This window comes from Chroicocephalus ridibundus, chromosome 3, assembly GCF_963924245.1.
Source record: "Chroicocephalus ridibundus chromosome 3, bChrRid1.1, whole genome shotgun sequence".
Taxonomy (NCBI): Eukaryota; Metazoa; Chordata; class Aves; order Charadriiformes; family Laridae; genus Chroicocephalus; species Chroicocephalus ridibundus.
The window spans coordinates 114,125,824-114,151,236 of record NC_086286.1 but is presented as its reverse complement, the minus strand read 5'-3'; the positions used below and the strand labels follow the sequence as shown (position 1 = coordinate 114,151,236).

At 45.0% G+C, this 25,413-nt stretch overlaps 1 protein-coding gene across 1 annotated transcript; it reads right to left on the bottom strand.

Moving 5' to 3' along the window:
* Positions 1-3,790: 3,790 nt before the first annotated feature.
* Positions 3,791-25,116, bottom strand: TRIB2 (tribbles pseudokinase 2). The gene is made up of 4 exons (XM_063330490.1): positions 25,018-25,116; positions 23,630-24,050; positions 19,323-19,615; positions 3,791-6,133 (listed from the first exon to the last, which is right to left on the bottom strand). Exons 2-4 carry the CDS (start codon positions 23,897-23,899, stop codon positions 5,665-5,667), a joined length of 1,032 nt encoding a protein of 343 aa, XP_063186560.1. The 5' UTR covers positions 23,900-24,050; positions 25,018-25,116; the 3' UTR covers positions 3,791-5,664.
* Between the last annotated feature and the right edge of the window lie 297 nt (positions 25,117-25,413).

Here is a 25,413-nt window from a genome sequence, read left to right as displayed (position 1 = left end):
ACGATGTACCTTTTGTCGCTTTGCTTGGCTTTGTGGAGGCCGAAAGTTCAGCTCTGGACTGCCCTGCGAGGAGGGGCGGCCCAACGGCCACCTCACGCAAGCTGCGTGCTTAACCCTGACGTTTGGAGATTAAGATGGGAAAAAGTCAAGCCCAAGGGTAGCTCCACAGATTTTTACAGGGGCCTTATCAGGCATGAAATATTTCAGCCTTTCCAGGACCGACCCCGGTGTCAGAGGGCGAGCGGGAAGCGCGGACAAACACACCGTTTCCTTCTTTGTGTGCTGGCTCTGCAGTACGCGTTTTGCTAACCTAATCAGATGAAGATAAACACCTTGCAATACACTGTATAACTGACGTCAGCTTTTTGTGCGCTTGGAATGATGTCAGCACCAGCTTTGCAACTACACTTTAATCTCTTGAGCAGAAATAAATGCAGTAGCTAACCTATTACTTTTCACAAGCTGCCACACCAAGGTTATTTTATTTTCCCCCTGCAGGCTATGGATGTTGTGCGACGGAGGCAGGAGAGCCAGAACAATGTGATTGACTCCTGCGCGGAACCATTTTTCGTGAGGAGTCTAAACGAATTTAAATTGAAGAGTAACTAGAATAAATGACACCTCTCAGCACACACAAGTCAGGCTCGTTTAGGCCCTTAAGAAATGAATTCCACTCATTTACATCAGCGCAAATAATATCAAATGAATTTCTCAGGATCTACACTCCCACCACTGTAAATACATTTTTCTTCACATTTACATACATTCACCAATATATTTAAAGATTTCCAAGACAAATGTGGCCTAGAGTTTCAAACTTGTACAGAAGCCTCCAGGGAGGATCAAAATTTCAAGTAAATAGCCTAAATTGGCTTAATTTGGCAGTCAAAAAAGCAGAATAGGAGGCATGAAAACTGGTTACAAGAATATAACTATCAAGGACATTGGGAAAAGCAAAAGTCAGTACCAGAACTTGCCTGATTTAAGTTGTTTGTTTTCTTTTTCTTTTTTTGAAATAAATTTTCCTCAGTCATTTTTCATGTTCCAGTGGGATTACACCACATTAGAGGTCATTTATACCCTGCTTTACTTACACCTTGATTTCAATTTGTCTCATCGTGTTACCAATTTTCAACATTTGCTTCTACTGAAAGAATAGGAAAGTTACAAGCTAGTGAAGTTGTTAGCTATACTGTCACTTATTAAATTAGCAAGTTTTTCATAGAAACCTTAGACAAAACTTCAAGAATAAAGAACTGATCATTACTAATTCTTTTGGTATTCATTATGCGATTAGTCACAGAGCTCACTCATACATTTCCAAATTTCAACATAATCATTTCAGGATGAGAAGCATTATTTTTTCCCCTTCCCAATAATTTTTCCTTGGCATCACATTTCATACCCTTCCTCTCTGACTGCCAGGAAAGTGCGGTTTGAGGTTTTGGGGGGCTTGGGTTGGGCTTTTTTTTTCCTTTTTCTTTTCAGAAACACAGGTTTACCAAGGTTTATCTCTAAGAGAATGTGTTTTTAATTGACTTGTTTATCGCCATAACACATGCACACCTCACTAAGGCTAAGGGATCGGGTTATATGACATCATGGTGCCAAAGGAATAGTTGTCACTTGTTTGTGCACTCCTGAAGAAAAGCCTGTAGCTTGAAATTACACACAGTGCTGCACTGACAAATAAATGTTGTGGTAAATAATATAATGAATTATTTTTTTTTTTTTTTTTAATTGGGAGGAGTAGAAGAGACTGGGGGGCTTCTGCTCCCAGAGTCTACCACAGGGTCTCGTTCTGTGAAACGATGTTATTTCTAGACGTGGCTTTTCACCCTGCACAGCTGGGGGAAGATCATCGCTTTGCCCAGGACCGGGAGGCAGCTGAGCCCGTCCCGCGGTCTCTGCTCGGCACAATCCTGCGTCCCACTGCAGTTGCTACCCAAATTGAGGGTCAAGCAGCACCAAGAGAGCTGTTGAGGCATTTCCACAGCAAGCAGCGCTACACCTGTACTCCACCAACAGCGCCCACAAAGACAGAATAAAAAAAAAAAAAAAAAAAAAAAAAAAAAAAAAAAAAAAGAGCCAGAAATCAGCTGGTTGAATCACAAATCCCTCTCTCAGGTTTCACTTTAGGGACGAGGAAGCTCCGAAAACAAGGCACCCCTTCAGCATTCTATAAAGCTGGCTTCAGCTGCCAAAGGATTCCTCCACGGTAACACCAAGGAAGCTTTTGCCTCAAATAAAAAATGCACTGCAAACGAGCAATCATTAGTCAGACGCGTTTTTCATACAACTACTGGCAGCGAAAAAGCAAGCATGCAGGTTGCTGTAAAAGAAGGTCTAACTACTTCCACCCAAACAGAACAGAAGCCCCTCACATAAGTTTTAGTGGGGGAGAGGGAAACCCTCAGCGCTCCCCCCTCCCCTTCTCTCTCTGACTGATTACAATCTGCTTTTTTTCAATAAAGCACATTTATTGTGGGAGTTTGATTTGAAAGAGTTTCAAGTAATTTAAACTTTGGCTGCAGGCACACAGATCATTTGAAAACTGATCTTCAAGTGTTTCTACACGTTAATAACATTTCTGGTTGGTGCTACAATCAACGATTTTAACTCTCCACCTACCAACTGAAATATTCAACGCATGCCAGAAACTACCTAGGACAAAATCACGTAGTACAGTCAGCCAGCCTGACAGCAATCCCTGTGCTCGCGGTTTTGGTGCAACACTTTGAAGTGGAGGGGTTCAGGGAAGGGAGGGTGTAGAGAGGTGGGGGTCGGTCTCTTCTCCCAAGTAACAGGCGATAGGACAAGAAGAAACAGCCTGAAGTTGCACCAGGGGAGGTTTAGACTGGATATTAGGAAAAATTTTTACACGGAAAGGGGTATTAAGCGTTGGAAGAGGCTGCCTAGGGAAGTGGTTGAGGCACCATCCCTGGAGGTATATAAAAGACAGGTAGACATAGGGCTTAGAGATATGGTTTAGGGATGGTTGTTGTCAGAGTTAAGCTGATGGTTGGACTCGATGATCTGAAAGGTCTCTTCCAACCCAGGCATTTCTATGATTCTGTGTTTCTTTAGGGTGATCATTAGCTACCTACAACTCTTTCAAACCATAGAACTGCTGAAAACAGACGGCATTCCGGTTCAAATCAAAGCCCCCTTCAAATGGTATTTTCTTAATGGACCAGGATTCATCTGTCCCACCTCATGTTCACAAAGCACCTTATTACTCCACATGCACCTATGTGATCTAACTACACGCATCTATTATTATCCAAGATGAATGGCAGAAACAGAATCCCGCCTTAAATAAAAGACAATAAATTAGGCGGTGCTATTTCACAGCCAACCTTTTTGGAATTGACGGGCAAGTGCAAGACGCACATTTCTCTCAGGCTTTGGCAAGTGCCTGTGCCAGCTTGCTCCATTCTCGTACCTCTCTTCATCAGCCAAAGAGCCTCCCATCACCAAAAGACATAGTTCTTGCTGCATTTCAACACCCTACCTGAAAAAGGCAAACGGATTTGCTGAGAGGTAGGGACAAGCCAAAAGAAAATAAAAGCCAGTTTAATTCATAGCAAACAGTAAAATTTTTGATGAAAAGGCTTACAGCGTTACCTTGTAAATATAAGTGCTAAGCTTTCTCAGCTCACAGGTCTGGCAAGAGCTTGTTAGCAGCACAAAAAATACCAGCTAAATGATCCTAACGGGGCAAACTCCTGCAGCACCTCAGACACTCAGTAAGAACGCTGTTCACCACTGAAGTTTAGTTAAATATGCACAATTTTATTTATTGAAGAGATTAGGACAAAAACATTAAACCAAATACATGACAAAGCACCAGAGGCAGTAAAACCCCACCATGCACATCACCAATCTTTCCTCCTATAAGGTACTTATAAAATAAAAAAAAAGTCCTTCTTGACACAGCACCATCTTCAGAGTGTAAAAACATTACTCCTTTATATTCTTAGTTACCAAAATAGAACCAAGGCAGGTCAGCTGCAGCTAGCTTTGTCTCTTGATAAAGAACTGTGAAACATCCTCTTGAGAGTGGGACCATAACTTTCCTGCAAGGCAGGCAAATAGCATCCATACGTCAAATGCCAAGTAGCTGTACGCACATGCCACATACTATAATTAAGCACAAATTCAAGTAACATTTACATACTACAGAGTCCACATGTACCTACCCAAAAAACATGACCACTTCACAAAACGTATACAGGCAGTAATATCAGAACAACTGAGGTACTGGAAACACAAATATTTATGCCAAGAGATTTCAATATCATACAGCAATATAAAAGCAGTAATAAAAACATTTGCCAGTCTAAATCAAATAAAGCTATCTAGAAAAAAAAAAAGCTAAATAAAAAGTTATTTAGGGACAGAAATACCTGAACAGAAAAGAAGTGTGTTAACTACAGCATGTAACATGTCATCCCAAGTCAACCCGTAATTGAAGTACTGGCTTAATACATCACTACTGTGACATTTTCTTCAATAAATAGAATAAGTCTTGACAATACAAAAGGTGCATATTACTGTGTATGTTTCAAGAGGAATATCTGTAATATAAATGTTCAGCTTATCAATACCCTCTTATTTCTTATTCTGGACATAAACAAAAATCAAACCCAAACAATTCTTTTCCCAAGTTGAGAGGAATTCAAAGGAAAAAAACCCCACGATACTCTTCTTCAATAATAAAGAGCCCTCTATTTACACGTGGGCCAGTCAGTTAAAGAAGAGATAGGTTCTCAGATAAAGACACGACCAAGGGCTTTCTGCCCTCTCTAGTCATATACGTGCAGCATGGCAGATATGGAAGCCAGTATCTCATATCTTTAAAAAAAAAAATTATATAGTTTTCTTCTTTTTTTTCCCCCTATTATAGCAGTAATGCATCTGGAAGTTCGAGTTATAATAGCTTCCTGCAACAAACCATTTGACACAAAACAGAACAGCTTGTTAAATGACAGTTACTTCCCCTTAAGGGAACAAAGCATTAAAATGTCATTTCCTGACAAGAATATTAAGTAGTTTATTTAGAAGAAATGAGTTGAAAATAGCTATCAAGAGACATGAACTGAAATTTTGTTTGTTTTTAGCACCCACTTTTCATGTCCGTCTTTGTGCACCTAATTTTTTTTCTTAAATTAATCCCATTAATTATTAGACATCCGATTAAAAAAAAAAATGTTAGCCAATTGTACTTTCCCTGAATAATGGCTGAAGTTAAATATCTAACAGTGCGATGCCAAGATGTGAGCTGAGGCAAAAAAGTTTCTATTTGTCGTGAGTTACCACTATTTTTAATGGAACAGAAACAGGAGTGATACAGCTGCACCAGAATTGGCATGTGCAGTCTCCTTGGCTCCAAAAAGGTGAGAAGCTACAATTGCTCCATGCTGCCTTTTCTCCTCCAAATCAATCTAACCTGATAGCAAGCTCCCCCCGCCCCCCCAATCTGTCCCCATGCTACATTTGTTATATTAGCTCCTTGTGGAGGTTCCTTCTCAATCCGAGGACCTCTGAGTGTCTTTTGCTACCAAGCTAGGCTGATGCAGGATGTGATTTAACACGGTCAGGAAGGGCTCCTTCATGTGTCCATCTCCAGGTTGTGTACCTTCTGAACACCAGTCTTTGTGCTCAGTTAAAGAATGGGTCCAAGTCTTCTTCCATGTTGACATCAGGCACCAGCTGATCTGATACTTCCTTAGCACCATATCCTGAATTCGATACATTAAAATCTGTAGAAAACCATGGATGGTCCAGAATTTCCTGTGAAGTCAGCCTTTCCGATGGCTCCCGACGCAGTATGCTACGTATGAGGCATTTTGCCTTGGGGGATAGAGTTTCTGGAATGTTAAACTGCCCACGACGGATCTTGCTGAAGAGGGAACTAGGCTCAATGTCATGGAAAGGATAGCGTCCAACTAGCATGGTATAAAGCATGACACCTAGACTCCATACGTCCGCTGCTTTGCCAGAGTAGCTGCCATTTGTGTTCAAGATCTCTGGACTCACATAGGCTGGGCATCCATGCTTATCAGAAAGAGAGTCATCATTTCCTCTTAAAATATAAGCATCTTCTAGGCTTTCCAATTTCACTCTAGTCCTGTGGGCAAAAAGAACAAAGCCATCAAGGTAAGCAAACATCAAAACACAAATTCCAGACTGTTACAAATGCATGGTTGTAACAGTAATACTCCACAAATTCAACAACCACAGAAGTGTATCAGTTTAGTATCCCACTCACAGCACTTGCTACAGCTAATTGATACTGTCTCTTCTATACTGCTTAGAGATATTACCAGACCTATACGGAATATTGCCGCACACACAGCTACAAGGTTTTGAACAGTTATGTCCAGTAAACTCATTAGTAAGGTCTTAAAAAGATTAAAGTAGTTTCCATATTCATGGTTTTGGTCAATTTTACATAGATGTGATTTCCAGAGACATAAGCCTCAAGATTATTTCTGTCGGCTGCACTCTAATGTACCTGTGTAGGATGCATGTCCACATACAAGTCTAGTCCTAACTAGGCAAGCTTATTTTGACACCTTCATACTGGTACGCAGCTACTTGCACCTGTAATTAATTCCACAAGGTTCAACAGCAATAAGATCGTCACTATGATCCTAAACAATCCCCCTGACCAACCAACACTTTTCTTTATCCCAGAATTAAGGAAGAGCAAATTTAACAGATTTCAGTCTTCCTAAACAGACCTTTGGGCAAAGGGAGATCAGGTGAGCTGAATGCCAAGATTAATAACAAGCTTATCTACCCAGCTGAACCAGAGGAGCTCCTCACACTGGAACGAACACAGAGGCTAGCAAAGGGCTTAGCGAGATGACGGGGATGCCTTATCCAGATTGCCAACTCCTCCTGCCTGCAAAACACTGTGAACTTGTTATTGTGCCGCAGTAATTATCTCTGCAAGAGAATTTTCTTCCCTTATGGGTATCACACAGGAACAGAAAAAAATACGCCAAACTCGCTTGTCATAGCACTAGATGAACATAACCTTTCTTTCCTTTTAGTTCTCACTGCTACTGTCTGTAACTATATTTAAAAATCTGTCCCTGCTAAAGGCACCCAAAAGGATTACCAATTACCCTTTAGACTGTTCGCCAGCAATGGCTGGCTTTGCGAGCAGAATCAGTACGATGCAACAGGACTCATCCAGTGCATCTGGATGGAAGAGTGACCCTGCAGTAGTGCAGGTTTTCTTTTCAACAACTCGGGATCATAACTCAACTTGGGGTATTACCGTCCTCGTCCCTCAACCTCACCGGTCTGTACGATGACTCTTAGCCCTGTGTTATGGCCATGTTCCCATACCACAGACATTCACAGGCAGGGACTGAACTTCATCCCAGAAAGCACAACTCGCACCTCTTGACTAAAGCACATCATTTAACAGCTATTAAAACAGACAAGGAGAGCCCTGTTCCCTAAATGTTTTCCGAAGACAACATTGCTTGGGCTTGAGTTGCAAAAGACAGCTGGGCCAGCTTTGGCTTAGACTTGGTTCCAGGGCAGCTCAGCACTATCTTCTCTGAACCAACAGAAGAGCATTTTACTCCATGGAGCACTCCAGAGGCAACTGTGCCATAAACTCTCATAATGACACTTGGGCCTTTTCAACAGCTAGAGACGTTTACTAGCAGAGGTGAAAGCCCCTTTGGCAATGTGCCTCGAATCAGGAAGTCATAAACACAGGATTCAGAATACCTGGCTCCCGAGCACCGTGTGCCAAGGCAGCTCCTTCCCTCCTCAAACAGGCCAGTGTTTTCTCCTCCAGTGCGGATGCTGATGGGTTTTGCGCAACACACCTGCTTCCTGATTAATTACCCATTGCCAGCCTAACGGCACTTCTCCTGGTGAGGGACAACCCCCTCATTAGCACTCAAACAATACTTTACAGCAGCAACACCTCACACAGGAAGCTGGCTGCGAGGAGAAACTTAACTACAATTATCAAGACCACAGCAATTTCCCTCTGTATACAGTTCAGAGGGTCCAACACCGGAGACTGGCTACAGGAGAGTCCTTTCCCAATGCTCAGCTTTGACGTGTTCCTGCACCTGCACAGCAGAGGAAGAGGAGGAACGCCCAGAGAAAGAAAACACACCAAGGAGGGCAGAGAACAGCGAGGAGGAAATGAAAGGGAAGGCAGGGACATGAGTCGAGGTTCCATTTGCATTGCCCACCTCAGTTTTTCCATAGAAAATTATGCGTAGCAATAAAACGGTGAGGCCAGCTACTCAAACATGCATTAAGTCACTGAATTGCCAGACAGGAAAGCATCGACTCGCTCCTGCTACCAGGAGCGGAACACACACACACACAGGGAGCGGGGCAGAGCACGCTATTTATAAACAACTTACAGGAGGGAATTCGCCCCCCACACGCTCTCCTGCCATCCCAGTGTCAACAGCACAGGGAAACGCTGCTTACCCTCCCACCCTATTTTACATTTCCGAGAGTTGCCAAAGAATTTAGACAAACAGTTCACTGAGAAGCTTTTATTTTGCAGAAAATTACCAGGAATTCCCTAATCTCTTATTTTCTAGGATGGACGCGGTACAAAACCAGAAAGAACAGCCTGCAAGGTGTGTCAAAAAAAAACCAAACCTCATCTCTTTCTCCAACAGGAGAAATCATTTCTTGCTAACAAAACAGAAGCAGCATACAAAAGCTGTTATCCCCACCTTGCTTTTCTTGCAAGGTGCTGCAGCCCGCAGCCCTCCGTGGGTTTTGTTGACACAAGCAGAGGAACAACAGCTGGCCCTTATCTGCCTGCTCCTCCGTGCGCTGTGGCCAAGTGAAGCAAACACTCCAACCAGGTTTCTCATCCTGCTGAGCCGACAGGCTTTGAGGAAACAAAAGGCCCCAAATTCAACAAAACCACAACCTTCAGTCCTCCTCCTTGCTAGGTCCCAAACCCATAACCAGTAACACCCTCGCGTAGAAGGTACGAGCGAAGAAATGGCTCCTCCGCAACCAGGTGGTTGGCACTGGACCAGCACGCGCTTCCCTCGCAGACGGCGGGAGCTGCATCTCCCCAGCGCACACTGCCAGGTACACGGCCTCAAGGGGACTTTCTGCCCCCTCCCCATCACCACCAGAAGCAACTCTGATGTTCCCATTTTCCTTCGCGTCGCTGGGTGCCTTTGCAGAAGACGACGGCGCAGCGCAGGTTTTCCACCCTCGCCGCAGACAGCGCCAGGGCTGGGGGGGACACACTCTAGCCTGTTCGCACCAGTGAGGGATGAGTTTCCGTACCTCATCCTCGCATACAGAATACAACCTGTAATCAGACTACAGGTGGGTAATACGCGGGTGTAAGCGGCAAGTCTCGCTCCCCCTTTTTACAGTCATTTCACGGTTTTTTCAGGCAATCAAAAAGGAGCAGCCTGGCTCAGGAGTTGCTATTTCCCAGCACACAGCACCCCATCTCTGCGAGAAACAGCTGTCAGCTCTGGCGGGCCTTCCCTTCCTCCACATTTCAAACAATGCCTAAATCAGCTGTTTTCTGCAAGCCAGAGAGCTTATTTTTTGGGGGGGAAGGTGGAGAGGAACAGGAAAGAGGGGAGTCTAAATACACAGAAATGCAGAGACACCCTGGATGAGAAGCAATCTCTCTCTCCCCCACACTCCCTCTCAGAGGAAACACTGAAATCAAGTATCCAGGAAAAAGAATAAAAGCCAACAACAACAAACAGACCCTCAAAACTGCAAGTAGTTTCTGAGAATACAGAACCCCCACAGCAAAGGGTGGGGAGCGCATCCAATTGCAGAGTAACCGGACAACCCTAAATTCGGCACTTGGCAGGCAAGGGACTGACTCAAAACCAAACACTGACACGTGAAATCACAATCAGCTTTGAAGCGCCTCCCATTTCAGAGCCGAAAAAGGATCATTTCAGAGCAGAAAAAGGACAAGCAGAAATAATTATCTTTTTTTTTTTTTTTTAAAAAAAAATCACATTCCTAAAAACCTTTCATTCTCTAAATAATTAACTCGTATCAGTCAACTAAGGACCCACACAGGAGAAAAAAAGTTTTCCAAAAGCATCAGCCTTTGAGTTCGACCATTCAAATGGTTGCAACAAAATTAATCCCTAAAGTTCAAATGTAAACTACTGCCAAGCCGGATGAGAATCACTTTGTAGACATACTGTAGGGCAACAAAGACTTTTGTCAAGGCTTACGTAATTACAGTACATAATTTCAAGTTTTAATGCAGACCCTGAATAAGGACTTGGAAAAAGAGCATTATGCATCTATCAGATCATTGATAAAACACTGCATTAGCCTAATGCATTAAAAAAAAAAAAAAATACAACCCTGAATCATGGCTATTTAAAAAGGGGAAGCTATTCTGCCTATGAATGCTTTCCCATTACTGGTGAATGAAACCACAGAAGTGCAATCAGAGGGCAGCAGCAGCACTCAGACGGGAAATGCGTCTTTGTCCCCATAGAAACCGTCAGGGAAACCCATGAAAAACAATACCACTCTGAATTTCTTATCAATATGCCATTCATTACTTGACTGCATTCAGACTTTGCTCTTCAGCAATGTAACAAAACCTAATCAATTCAGTGTCTTCCAGAAGATTCTTCAATGCAACCTCCTGAGTTAGCACCCATCTCTGGCAGACGGTTTTGTTGCACATCCTACACTTTTTTGAGAGTGATTCGCGTTATTCCTCCCCGCAGAGCTGAGGGGCTACTGGCAAACAGCTATCCTGCCTTTTGACACTGCAGCCAGGGCTGTAAGAACCCGGCATTCACACTTGCTCTCCAAAAGCAAACACAATTTCCATACCAAAATCCGTGGAATTATTCAGAGGGCTCTAATCTCATAAAGCAGGACAAAAAAAAAAAAATCCGGAACATTTAAAGCAGAAACACTGACTGAAAGTCTGAGTGTTTCAGAGGAAAATATCTCCACTGCAATGAATAAACAGTCCATAGTAAAGGAGTCCATGCCTGAATCAACAACAGCAGTTGCTTCTAGGCTGCCCCCGAAGCCATCTGCATGGGAAATAACACCTGAACCACAGCTCAGCTGCTGTTACTGTTTGGGGAACACTAACTGCAGACCAGACCCACCGTTTCAGTCCAGCATCATCCCCCAGATGACAGCGTGATCAGCTGTTTGGGGAGAAGACAGAAGGAGCCATCTTGCTTCAGACACGCCAGGTACACCATCCGCTTGCTATTCAGGCTGGGTCAAAATCAGATGATGCAGATTTACAGTTTCTATATAGCGGCCTCATGCCTCCAGAGATCAGAAAACAACCATCACGGCCATCCGAACTGACATTTTATTAATATGACTGCAGGTAAATATGAAATGGCAACTTCTGAAGGGAAGAGGTGCCTCACAATATTCCCCCCTAAATTAGTCTACACATAAAAAATGAAGGCACCCAAGCAATCCTATCTCGTATTTCAACATTACTCTTGACTGAGGCCAGGAAAGCCCTTCCCAAGGTAGAGGCACTCAAGCCATCAACTGCCCAGTAGATCAGGGATTGCTCCTGTGTGGCCAATAATTTACAGGTCATTTAATCAAGGTCAGCTCATAGCACCCCATCATAAAGACGAGACGAGCACGAATGCAATTAAGAGTCACAAGGCAGGGTGGGGAATAAAAGGGAAGCTCGACATTGGAAACAGTTATCTTTTGCTAACTGATTTTTTTTTTTTAGCTACGGGAATCTCTCCTAAATAATGCAGAAGCAGGCTGCCGTCACAGAGACGGCAAGATGGGGAAGGCGGCTAACGAAACCCCGCGCAGATGATTTGCGGCTTGGTGCAAAGACTTGTTCTGAACTCAGAACTACCCGATCTCCTCCGGGGGCGGCAAGGCACGCGGGATCAGAGGGGAAATGTTATGCCATCAATTTAAATCCTGCTCCTTTCACCGCAAGATCCCTTCCAGCACGTAACAGCACACGGCCTGGGAGTTCACCGCACAACATCCTACGCAACTTCGGGAAGGGGGAAAAAAAACAACCAAACCTGCACAAAGGCTGTCAGACAAACAGTCTCTTGCATAATGAAACAGGCTCAAGCATATGTTTCGAAAGACAACTGGGACTTGCAGGCAGTACAGGTTTACAGGATGAACCTTGTTCCTAAGGGAAGATTCCTTCACTGGTACTTCCGCAGAATGAGGAAGCCTCTAAAAAATTACATATCCCCCACCCTTCCTCTGAAGGGATGCTACCGGCACGCTCAGCCCTGCCCCGCACCCAGCAAACTTAGGACTTTTAACTTGTTTGAAGCTTTGGCTTTTTTTCTGCAGGCTTCCACTTCAACAAATGCTCCGAGACCACGTCCTCGCACACCTCCAGGAAGGGCTGGGGCCCCAAAGACCTCAGCTTTACACCACTCAAATAGGACTGGCAGGGAAGAGCCCATCCTTTATGCTATATACTTCATTCCCCAAAAAGAAGGTAGGTCGGTAGCGATATGTGTGTTGGGGTGCAGGCTCCGAAATCCAAGGCAGACCCTTCCACAGAGGGGCTCAGTTTGCAACACTGTGAGGAGTCCATTATTTGATAAGCATCTGGCTCACGGCAGCTACTTCACCTCTCTCTTATCTTCTCAGTGAAGATCAGTGAAGGTCAGAGTTTTAAAAGGCTCTGCTGTCAACTGTATGCTGTGTTCACCATCTTTTCTAGGTCTTTTCATACAACGCATGGTGAAGCTCCACAGGGAAAGGAGACCAAAACTGTATTTTGTTAACATAACTGCACGTTGTGAAAAAAGCCCTACATTTTCTGAGCCTGCAAGTGGGTGCTCAGCACCTCTAGGACAAAGCAGGCCCATTATTTCACAACGCCGCTGGAAACCTTTTGCTTAGACGGCTGTAAAACCTGTCTCCAAGCAATATACATCTACCAAAAAGCAGGTGCTTAAGACTAAATACGCCCCAGGTTGGTTCCTGTTTACAATCTCCATCTTTCCTCTCCCTCCCAAGCCTGAAGTAATCTCACAGTGTGATAATAAGGACAATTACAAGAAGAGGCAGCAGAAGAATTTCACCATGACAGTCCACTGCAGCTGCCACTAGCTGGGCTCCCTGCCTCCCCTCCTCACCCTCAGCACGGATGTCTGCAGATGTCCTCAGTCCCCTGAAAAGTCAACCAGGAGTATTTTGCACTGAGTCTATCATACAGCTTTTCAAGTCTTCAAAACAACCAGCTGTTGACCTCTTAATGCAAGATGTCTCAGGAGACATCTACTATCAGTGACTGCAAAGCACCCATCATCGGAGAGATCAATCCCATGACGGGCATCTTGTGACGGGCACCCAACCAAGACAACTACATCTGGCATTACAGCCAACGTGTAACACAGCATTCCGACTGAAGCACCTCTCAAAGTCATACAGCGCGGCCAGGTTGGCCAGACATGGGGACAACCTGTCCAGCCCAGCCTATAGGTAGGCCCCCAAGCAGGGTTCCCCTCCTGCTCCAAGCATGGCACGGGGCTGCACCTCCACACCACCCATTAGCAGAGCTAGTGCAGGAGGCTGCAAAGGGGCAAGACTGAAGGAAGGGTGAAGAAGGAAAGATACGTGTCCTGCTATGAGCCAAATACCTAAAGATAACAGAGTCCAAGGACAAAACCTGCTGCAAGCTCCAGAGTTGGGTGCTACAGCAAAGGCTCTCACCACTCATGGTCTCGTTAAAGGGTCTTGAGCTGACTCAAGGTCCACTGTAACTCCCATCCTCATCCCAGGGCTAGCCATCAGCCAACTTCTTCCTGGGTTTTGCTTTCATTTATGACCTTAGGCGCAGCACTTAACCTCTGTGACAATCTATGCCCTCGGGAGATTTAAGCACTTCACAGGGCTGGTGTGATGTTCCACATCTGCAGATAGCCTCCAGAGACCAGCTGGGAAAGGTGCTGCATACCCAACAAATCCAGCGTGTGGTGCTCTCAGGAATGCCGGGAGAAAACAAGAGGCTTAGTAACCAAACCACATAAAGGCAAAAGGGAGCACGAACCCTTCAGCAGAGAACAGTTGTGCAACCGTTTCATCCTCTATCCAAAGTTTGACAGCAGAGATTTGGTGCCTGTGAAGAAATTCGCCTTCCTCCCCATATTCTAGGAAGATGTATAATAATAATAATTTCTGGGTTGATATCTGACCTATGATTCTCTGGTCCTGTGGCCCCATTCGGGGTAAAGTGAGGTGCTTCAATGACAAAACAGATGACGACTGGTTTTGTTTCTAAATCTTTTGCTGTTTAAAGAGCACTCCTGTTTTGTTTAATTTTCTTTCACTTGAGGACTCCCTTTCTAGGACTTGGGGAAAGCATTAACTTACCTATCCTCTACTGAATCATGTAGTAGAACAGGAAGGTCCAACACCACAGGGGAAAGAGCATTTGACCACATTACACTTTGACAAACGCTGGGGATGAAACTTACTACAAACTATAAATTAACAGTCTAATTGGAAAAAAGTCAGTATATACATTCTGTATTTTTCGTGGGATCAGGTTTGTACCACTAGGATTGCAAACAGCGTAACTACGTCACCTTAAAGCATCATCCACTCAAAGCTGAGAAATTCTAGAGGAAAAAAAAACAAAAAAAAAAAAACATTCTAAGAATACCAAATAAATATGTTATGCTAACACAGGCTTTCTAAATTAGTGTATTGTACTGGCTGCATTACCCTGGCACAAAGCAAAAAGTGTCAAATTCTATTTATTTTTATTGAATCCCACCTGCCTACCATTTCTCATATTTACTCAAAGAATACAGGAAAATTACAATATCTAAATACCAAAATTATTTTAATTTTCCCTTCAACAAGTATGATGAATGTACAAGGTCTTTAAGCTTCAAATATTACGACAGCTAATATTTTAATATAATTAAAGGCTTAAAAACGCACTAAAGAAATTAGTAATTCCTTGACAGCAGAAATGTTCTTGTATTAAGAAAACCATTGGAACAACCGATGTTGAAATGCTTGATTTAATTCTGAGATCTTTGAGGTGGCTCTTTCTCAAAGCATCTGCTATATATCAGACTGATGAACAACTTTATTAGCTAGATACAGTGCAGAACGCTATTCTGAGCACAACCCAAAACACCCTACCCATTCTGCAACATCATTATGGGACACCAGCTAGAAGGGCACAGTCACTCTGGCCAAGGGCCTTCTACAAGGACAGGCTGTACAAGGAAAACTGTAAGTACTATGACACGAACACAGCAAAAATAATCAAAAGTAAGAGCCCCACAAACATCAACATTGACTTGGTTTAACATCCAGGACAAGAAAAAGTGATCAACACGCAAGAAGCAGAAAACACATAAACCCACATGTCTTATCTTAGCTCATCTCTACTGTTTTGGACCCAATTTTTAAAATATTCAAGAGTCTTATAGGTACTTTCTAAAGTCTGGCGAGACACAGCATGGCAAGTCAGTGTTGTTTTCTGTATTTTCAGTGCTCTGAAAGTCACTGCCCTCATTTAATGGATGTGCTGCTGCTTGCTAACCCAGTCTTACAAAACATTTCCAGCCATGCTGTAATGTCTTAGAAGTTCTGCTTCATCAAGACCAGCTGCAGGTTTAAGGAGCTTAACTCTGAAATTTCAATACTGCAAGACCGCCTATTTCATCTATAGTTTACAAATGGAACCACAGACACACCTCTCCCCAAAAACACAACTCCCCCAAACTTCTTTTATAAAAAAAAAAATCCCAAAACACAAACCTACCATAAAAAAAACGTAGAGCACACATCATTTTCATGGAATGTAATTTACCAAATCTTCAAAATTTCTGCAGTCCAAGATTAAAAGCAGCTATAGATGAAGTACCTTGGAACACAGACGAATTGGTTTTGTTTGTTTCTACATTGTGGAATTCTGGATTTCATTTTAAACCCTGATGTATTTACACACATGCAATAGTAAGACGTAACGTGCCATCACAATCTACCTTTGATTTAGCACATCAGGGGAACACCACTAGTAAAGTTAGGACCCCTATAAAACACTCAGCACCACCAGCCTCCAACATCACTTTTTTCCACCTTCTTACTTCCCAGTTCATTACAGACATCACAAGGCGCTGCAATTTGCAACATCCAAATAACATGCATTCCTAGCAGTGACATCAGGAGGAACAAACAGCATTCATGATGCTGCTAGATCAGGAGCCTGAATCTTTGCAAATTCCAGCTGTAATTTAGATAACAGGAATGAGGTGGAAAGAGTTACAATGCTGTATGTACAAGTCCGCAAAACTCCAGGAGCTCCAATTTCACATTGAACTTTCTATCATTAGCATCAATGGAAGGAGTAGGTACTAAGAAATGCTTTATTTTCTTTTTTAAAGGAATGGAACTGCTTCCATATATCCTTCACATTCTCTCTGGCTCCCCCAGTCTGGCAGCTCTCAGCTAAGAGCAGACAAGTATCATCCTAAAAAAAAAAAATAAAAAAATAAAAGCAGCGAGTTTTCCATTCATGTGTTGCCTGCGTGCTGGATTTCCCATCTTTTCTTCTACCAAAATAAAAGCTGTGAGAGTCTTCGAGAAAGTTTCAAAGCAGTAGGTACTAAAGGTGAACTGCAGAAAAAACAGACTTGAAGAAATAGTTCTGAAAAGAACTACTGAGAAAGAGCTCCACTGAAGAACAGGCAGCACGCAGCAGCGGCGTTCACCCACACGTCTCAAAACATCTTTATCACCTCTTTTCTTCCTCCCTGGTTCATTACAGGTATCAAAGAGCAATAGATCGTGCAGAACCCGACTCTCAGGCACCAGGGCCGATGGCAGGTCGGGAGAGGCAGGCTGCTGGGCACCCAGCACCGGCAGCCCCGGGGAAAGGCGAGCTCGGAGGGGAGCGAGCAACACACAAACACCTCTGTCAACCCGACAAACACCTCCCTGAACCCGGAAGGACCAGGAAGATTTTTCTGCCTAAATATAGCAGCAGATTGAAAGTGATGACTGATTACAGTCTGACGATCAGAGCATGTGAAAAAAAAGACAGTCGCTGTTTGGGTTTATTTCTATCTCACGCTATCTCTGTTTATTTAGCAGAGAAAGGATTACAATACCTCTCTGCTTACAAATCAACATTACATCCAGAAGAAAACCACATTATGATTATCTTCAAAATAACCAGCAAGTCGCATTTGACCTTTCAAGTGAATTATTGTATAATTAGAAGACACTGTTCAAAAGTGAGTAACTGCGTGATTTTGCAGACTCCAGTTACGTTAAAAACATCCATAAAAGCAAACACTGCTATTATAGTACGCGCCACTCTTCTTGGGTGGCTGAAGGATTTGGCCCTGTGCCTCGCGTTGCATTCAGTTCCTCGTAAGCGGCAGGGTAGGAGTTCAAAAGTATTCCCCACGTCTGCACCCGCTGCACGGCCCTCAGCTCACGCTGCCTTCGCTGAGAGCGGAAAGCGAGGGTGAGCCCCAGGGCTTCTCCGAGTCCCGTCCTTCATACAAAACCACACAAGTTTACACACATCCCCAGGAAAAAAACAAAATTACCCCTTTTAACATTAGAGCATTATCCGCTACCACAGAATACAATCCCTCCCTCAACTATTTTGTACAAGTTTGCTTCTTATCTGCATCAAAGGTGCTATAATGATGTTTAATTATTAAACTCCAAGTAAAAGTTGTGAAAGGGCAGTTCACATCTCTCTGCTTTGCCTCTCTCTCTGAATGGACATTCATCTAGTTTCGTTTTAGGCTTTTTTATTTGAAGAGGTGGAAAAGGTAATCATATACATTTGGACTACGGCAGAAAAATAGAGAAAAACTATTTGCTTTGCAAAGAACTGCCTGAACTGAATTAAGAAGTGAAAATATGTCTTTTATTTTTTAGTTTGTAAAGAGATTAAAAGAAGTTTATTTTGCAAAACTCAGCTTGTAATAAATTCTAAGTAGCGAATATTTCAACAGGATAGATGGTTGTCATTTTTATTTTAAGGCCAGGAACTTCTTTTTCGTGACTGAATTGTATATTTTTTTTTTTTCCTACTTCTCAGATGATGGACTTACTGAGCCTGTAGAAAACTTACGTGCCTCGGCTGTTGCTTATAACTTCCCCAAATAGCCCCAAATGGAATTGATATGCACTGGTTATTTCTAACAAAGCTCTCCAGAACATCTATTTCACTCTGCAACAGTTTGAACAACCTTTCAGACAGTTTATAGGATTTAACTAAAAGTGAAAAATACCTCCCCATCCTCTACCAAGACATGAAGAAGCACAAAGGCAGGCTCTGCCCCCATTTGGTTTCATTTTTTTCCGTAATGGTCATCTTCCCATCTAATCCCTCTGTGAAAGCCTACCATTAATCTGACAGTGTTCATTACTCTGGTGCTTTATGTGGAAGTTGCAAGCAAATACATGATGCAACGTAATGAAAACTGGTAACCACAAGGAAAGAGATAAGAAGTTTCCACAGGTGCAACAGGGTCAGCATCAGAAACAGCACTTCAAAAGTACACCTATAGCATCCAGCATTACTTCTTTCCCTGTCTTCCCATACTCCTTCCCCAAATCATTTATTACCCCATTACTGAGAGAGGAGGGTGTGCAGGAAGGTCATATTAAAAAAAAAAAAAAAAAAGGTAGTTCCCCAAGTACCACAACAGCTCTGATACTAAAACCAGGCACCCACACATCAAGGCAGTTTTAGTCTTAGTATGATTAGTGACCACGCAATACTCTCAGAAGCAGCCTCCAGACCCTTCCAGCACGGGAAGTAAGAAGCTGTCCTCAAGGCAGTCCTTCAAAGCACTAGTGGCCCTTCCCTCCATCCCATGTCAGCAATAACCACTTGGCTGTTTGTCCTCTTCGTGCCTCCTCACTGGAATGAGCCATTTCAGTCCCCAACCCTCTTTAACATACTGGATCTTTTACTCCTTTACTCATTTAACACCAGCAGCACCGATGATAGCGGAGCTCTTGCACCAGACATCTGTGCAGAGCCTTCCTCCAGATGTCCCCTCCTCAGAAGTGAGGGTGCTCCTCTGGGTTGAGATGCAGAGGCCACAGATGCAAATGGCGCTCTATACTTACTGTACTCCAAAGCCTAAGCCAGACGGTAAAATGGCACATCCATCCCATTAACAAGTTGCAGAGGAAAGCAAAGCTTAACACCTCACATGCCACAAACGAATGGTACGGTGACAATGAAGGGCACAGCATCCTGTTACTCTGAATATCTGACTCAGGCACCCCCACCTGTAAAGAGTAAGGCAGACTCTTACCTTTCCTCATCCTTGAAAATAAACTTTCGCAGCTTGAGATCTCGCAGTACCAGTCCACCATCATGGCAGTGTGCAACAGCGGAAGCTATTTGATAGAAGAGTTTGGCTGCCTCCTCTTCTTTAAGCTTCTTGCAGGTACGAACAAACGAATGCATGTCCCCATAGCTCCTTTCAAAGAACACATACGCTTTTGTCTCCCCAAGAATTATTTCAGTAATTTGGTTGATATTTTTATGTGCAGGCAGACAAAAACATGGTGCTAATAACTCCTGGTAGCAGCCAATATCAAACACCTGCAGGAACAATGACAGTAAAGCCAGGGTTAGTGACAAAAGGACAGTGGAGTTACGGTACATCTAATTCTGTTACCAGAACCATCTCTAAGTACAATTTATGCTGCTGCTGAAGCTGCCCTGATGTAAACAGGATGTCACAAGCTCACAGCACCGAGGACAAGACAAAACAGACCATACAACCCCACACAGAAGATACACGCAACCTTGACAGGAAAGGCTCATCTTCAAAACTTGCAGCAAGAACCATTTCATTAGCTAATAGCCTATCAAATTTAGAATGTAATCTGAATTGAGCTGTGAAGACTAGCGATGTATGAGGGCAGTACGCAGAAGGAAACATGTTTATCTTCTGTTTTCCATCCAAATAAACTCATAGAGAATATGGCCTGTAGCTTAGCATTGAGAGAAGCTGTCATACTAAATCCACCCTGATCCACATGCCTCTCCCTCTTGATTAACCCATTAAAGCTTTCAGGATTTTCAGATTTAAAATATCATCTGGCGCTATTCATATTTACTTCCTGCCTTTCTTTCATCTCCGACAAACAGCAAAGTCACTTTCACTTTCAAAGTCTCGGGTTTTACAATGGCTGTTTATAAGATCAGAAGGACAACCCGGGGAAATAGCCCTGCCTGTTGGAGCGCAGACAAACATCCTTCAAAAGGCAAAGACAAAACCACCCTGAACTCTCTGCATTTCAATCAAGTGCTCCATTAAAAGCAAAGTGTCCCTTTACTAGTAAGTATGTTATCACTGATCTTATGAATGAGCTGCAAGAATTAAAAAGGCTGCTGGGAAACCCAAATATAAAAAAGTTACTATAATCTAGTGATGACGAATGAATCAGTATTTGAGTCAATTGAGAAATGCCCACATTACAAGAAGAAGAAAGGCTTCATTGAGAATAACAGAAGCCAGTGTGCTAAAAGAAAATACCAGCAAAGTATTGATAGGAATGATTTTTATTTTTAATTATACCTGCTCCAGAGGTACTACAAAGCAAGGGATTAGCGTTTCCACCAACATAAAGATTCTATTAATATGTAACTTACTCTGGGGTGTTTTGTTACTTTGGTAAAAAGAATTTAAGGTAGTCGTGTGTCATTCTAACTGAACATAAAAATGAAGGACGGGTATAGGTACCCAACCAACTGGTTTAAACTGCAATTGTTTTTCTTCTTTTTGTATTCTAGTACTTGTATTCCAATAGCAGGTATTTGTATCCCTTCCAAGAAGCAAATCTCCCTGCTTTCTTTGAAGCTTTAAAAGCTTTCAAAACTGAGTGCGAGAGATACGGTTCAATAAAAATTTACCTGAGGCTTCAAAACCTGGCTCATTTAATGCTTCGGAGCGCAATCCTAACAAAATCCTTCCGCAGAAAAGAACCCAAACCCCAAGAAACCGGGACACCCCCTCCTCACAAACCTCTTTCTCCCCACCCCATACCTGCGCTGCTCTACTCCAGCACAGGCAAAAACAACCTTAAAGGCAGACTGCCAAACAGATCCAACACATTTTACAGGGTGTAGATTAGCACTGAGGCATTCTGGTGACACAGGGCGCCAGGGAAGCAGAAAGAGGGTGGGGAGGGGGTGTTGCTAAAATCCCTGGTGTGTAATTCATTCCAGAGGAGAATTCATTGACATTTGGATCTCAAAACTCCTAACTACTACTACATTGTAAGTGAATGGCTCTTCCACAAAGCGGCTGCTATAAAACAAAATTTTAAGCAGGAACATTTGTGTAGCTCAAATCCTCATGCGGGGGGGAAGCCTTTCCAGAATTCTCTCCTAACCAGATTATCCCAATATAAATGAGTTACATTTTGTGGTTCTCAGACTACGTTAAATAAGTAGGTCTGGATATGTACCAGTACTACGTTTGAAAAGGGGGAGATGGGAAGCGCTATCATACTGCTACAGTCTAGAATACCTTTTATAAAGGGCTTCTTTGTATCCCAGCTTTTAAGATCCCTGGCCTCAATTCAGCAAACGTCCAATAAGCTGCAGTTTGATTTAGTTCTCGCTGGGAATTGGAAGTGAGAAGTTACCATTGTTTGGATGCCACAGAGCCTTGAAGCAAATAACGGCATCTGTACAGTCAGTGGGTGCAGCCAAATGAATCTTGAGAATCATCAGTATGTGTCTGTTATCCAAACCAATGTTTCTGCAAGCAATCTCTAAGAGCATCTTCAATAAGATACCAGACAGCAGGTCTCTTAGCCGGAAGGCTACTTGACAAATAGTAGTCATGATACTGCAGGCATTTTAAAGCACACATTAAATTAAGATGAGTTCAGGACTGACAACTGCGTATTCACGAACTGGCAATTCAGGCGAAGATCATATTTTTGGAGCACAGCTAGAAGTAGTGCCTCGCACATATGGAAAAACTGATACTATTCAAATGTCAGGATCAGCTCAAAAACATACAGCTTAAAGGGAAGGGGAAAAAAAAAAAAAAAATTAAGTCCAGCCTTTGTGAGCTGCAGTTATGCTGTTCATACTGTTATCAAAACAGTGCCTGCAAACCAAACAGGAAACAAAGAAGAGCATAGCCCCCGCTCTGCGACTTGCTGTGCAAGTTCACCTGTAATTTCATGCAGAGCAGCAGCTTTGTGGGATCTGTTTATTTCAGGAAAAGATGCCAATGTCCTAGAGTGCAGCACTGTACTACTGCACCGAGCAGGGCTTTCATTCTAGAAATTCTCGTGTGCTGTTTCAGTTTAGTAACAAAGCATTCAGTTCGGCATGCAATATTAGTCCTTTGCAAAGTCACGGGCCCTTTTTTCCCCTAAATAATCACACAAAGTCCTAGGTTGCCTTAACATCAGGTTTTATAACTCAATCAGCCTATTTAAATCGCCCTCTGAACTCCAATCTTTACAAATAGCAAACAGGAGCAATTATTTCTCTTCCCTGCTACAGACTAGTCCATAACTTCTTATGAATCAAGTGTGAGAAAGTATGAAACAGTCAGCAATACTATATTTAAACCCTGGAATACAAATAAGCTATAATATGTCTACTTTTCCGTTTTGCAGTTAGTTCAACATCAGAAATTTGCCCAAGACAGCCAAATGGCACAATTCCATGTTTTGGGAACAATACAAACACTGCAGCGTGTGTTGCAAGGTTGCATTTTGCTACGTAGTTATAAAAACTACTACTGGGTACTGCCTCAGTCTGCTGGGCACAAGTCTGGGTCACCACAGACAATGAGAATCACAATTTAGGAACAAAGGAAAATATTCCCTCAGCCGGAAAAGAGAATAACATCCCTCCACAGACGTGCACGCATGTGGGTTTCTTTTTCCCACAGCTCACCTTTGTAGGAGCAAATTGGGAGGAGGCAGAGAAAAGCCGGCAGGCTACAAAGAGTGGGATAGCTATTTTGTCTGCTCTTCTAAAAACCGTAGGTGTGCAGGTTTTATTCTTGCTCAGTTGTGCAATGGGGGAGGATGCTGTTTGCAAACAACCTCCACCGTGAGGGAGCTATGGGCTGATTAATGAGATATGGATTTTTATTTTTTTTTAAATCACTTTTAAGACAAAGATGATAGCAATCCCTTCCCCCCCACCACCCCCTGCTTCTCCATCCCCTTCTGCATCCCAACTCACAGAACAAGGGACAGGAAAAATCGAGGAAGCCAGCAGGTCCCAACACCTTAAAATTAGCTGGGGATTCCCTACTCCATTTTGAAAAGTGAGAGTGGGGAAGATGAGGCTTTCTCCTGATCTGAACTCACGTTAAGACCTACTTAAAAGGACGGCTCTTTCCAGAATAATATCCCCCGGATAGGAGGCAGAACTGGCTCCGGGCCACCGCTATAACGTGGCCATTGTCTAGAGAGAGGGAAAAGTTACAGGATGCGCCTTTAATCCCCTCTCCCTGCCTTTTGTTTCTCAACTGTTTAATAATTGAGCTACGCGACCGTGCTCGGCCCTCCTGCGACACGGGCAACCAACACGCGACACGGGCTAGCCCGGGGGGAGAAGGAGAGGGATTACCTTGCAAACCAGCTCCTCGCCACTGTGCAGATGTACGGCTCGGAAAACGTGGTCTCCCTCGAGAGGCTCCAACAATAAGTATTTCCCGATGCAAGAAACGCAATGCGACAAGTTCGGGGTCTCCGGCGGGCTCGGCGAGCCTAGATTCGGGCTAAAACTCTGGCTTGGCTCGATGGACCGTATGGACGAGAGCTCCTCAAAATCCTGGGTTTTATTCCGCGGTCTCCCATATCGTGCTATCGTGATAGGGGTTGACCTTTGTATGTTCATGAGTATGGAGAAGACCAGCCGAGACGATGCACCGGAGCCCTGGCGTGGAGCGCGGTCCCTCGCCCGTCCAGCTGCGGCTGCCTTTGTGTGGCGGGGGTGGGGGGGAGGCGGGAGCGCGGCGGCGGCGGGCGACCAGCCTCAGCGCCGCGTCCTGGGCACAGGGAGAGAGCGCTCAGCCCGCCGCCCTTTGTTCCCGCCGGCCGCGGAGCGGCGCGGAGCCCCCCGGCGGCGGGGCAGCGGAGCCCGGGGAGGGAGGGAAGGGGAGGGGGGGGCAGCAGCGGCGGCTGCGCAGGGTGCGGAGCGGCGCGGCCGCCGCTCCCGCGGGGCGCGCAGCGCGGCGGGCGAAAACAAAAGGTTAGGTAACGCGCTGCGCGCAGCGGGGACCGTCCTTTCTCTCTCCCTGCCTCCCTCCCTCCCTCACGGCGAGGCAGAGCCGCGCTGCCGCGGCCGGGCTGTAGATGGCGTGTGCGCCTCGCCGCTGGCGCCCGGGGCGCTCGGAAAATGCCCCGCGAAATAGCGAGGGAGCATTTAACTTGCCGGCCGGGCCGACAAAAGAGCGCTCGGCGCGGCGGCAGGCTCAACGGAGCCGGCGCGGAGGATGAGGGCGGCCGCGCAGCGACGGCAGCAGCCGCGCAGGCCACGGGGGAGAGCGGCGGAACGCGGGGCACCGCGCAGGGCTCCGCGGCGGCGAGAAGGAAGGTGCCGCCGTGGTGGCGGCCGCCCTCGACGGAACAAAAAGTGCAAGCGGGGGCGAGGGAAGAGGGACGCTCCCCTCCAGCGGGAATTTTTTTTTTTTTTTTTGGGGGGGGGGGGTGCTCGCCGCCTTCGCGCCGGTTTTAACCTAGTTCAGGCACAAAGGAAAAGAAAAAGCAGCACAGGGAGAAGGGGGCTGACTTCCTACCGGAGGGGCAATATGCGAAAGGCTGGGGAATAAACTGGCAACCGCTTAAAATACATATATATATATATATTGCAGGGAACAATTTTTGTTTGAGGTTTTTGGGGTTTTTTTTTCTCTTTTTCCTTGGGGGGTAGGACAAGGGGGAGGGAAGGGCCGTCCGCGCGGATCCCCTCCAGCAAGGCACCGTCTCCCCCCGGGCGTATTAATAGCTACTTACGTGGCGGGGACGCTGGCTGCCTCCGTGCCTCGCTGCCGGCCGCCGCACGCCCGCACGGTGCCCAGCGCGCAGGCTGACTGCCCCGCCGCCGCCGCCCGCCCCGGCCCGGCCCGGCCCCGGCCCCGGCCCCGCCGCCCACCGCGCCGCGCCCCGCCCCGGCCGCCCGCCCCGCCCCGCCCCGGCCCCCCCCGCCCTCCGCCGCCAGCCGGGTTCGGGGTAAACAAGGTGAACCGTCCTTCCGCAGCCCTGCCGAGCTGTGCCGGGGATAGAGGCGGGGGCGGGGCGGGGGGGGAGGGGGGGTCCGGGTGCAGCTCCCACCCGGCCGCGCACCAGTGTGTGATGCTGATCGCGGTCCCCCCCCCGCCCCCCCGCGGCTGCCTGAGCAAGTCCTGCTTC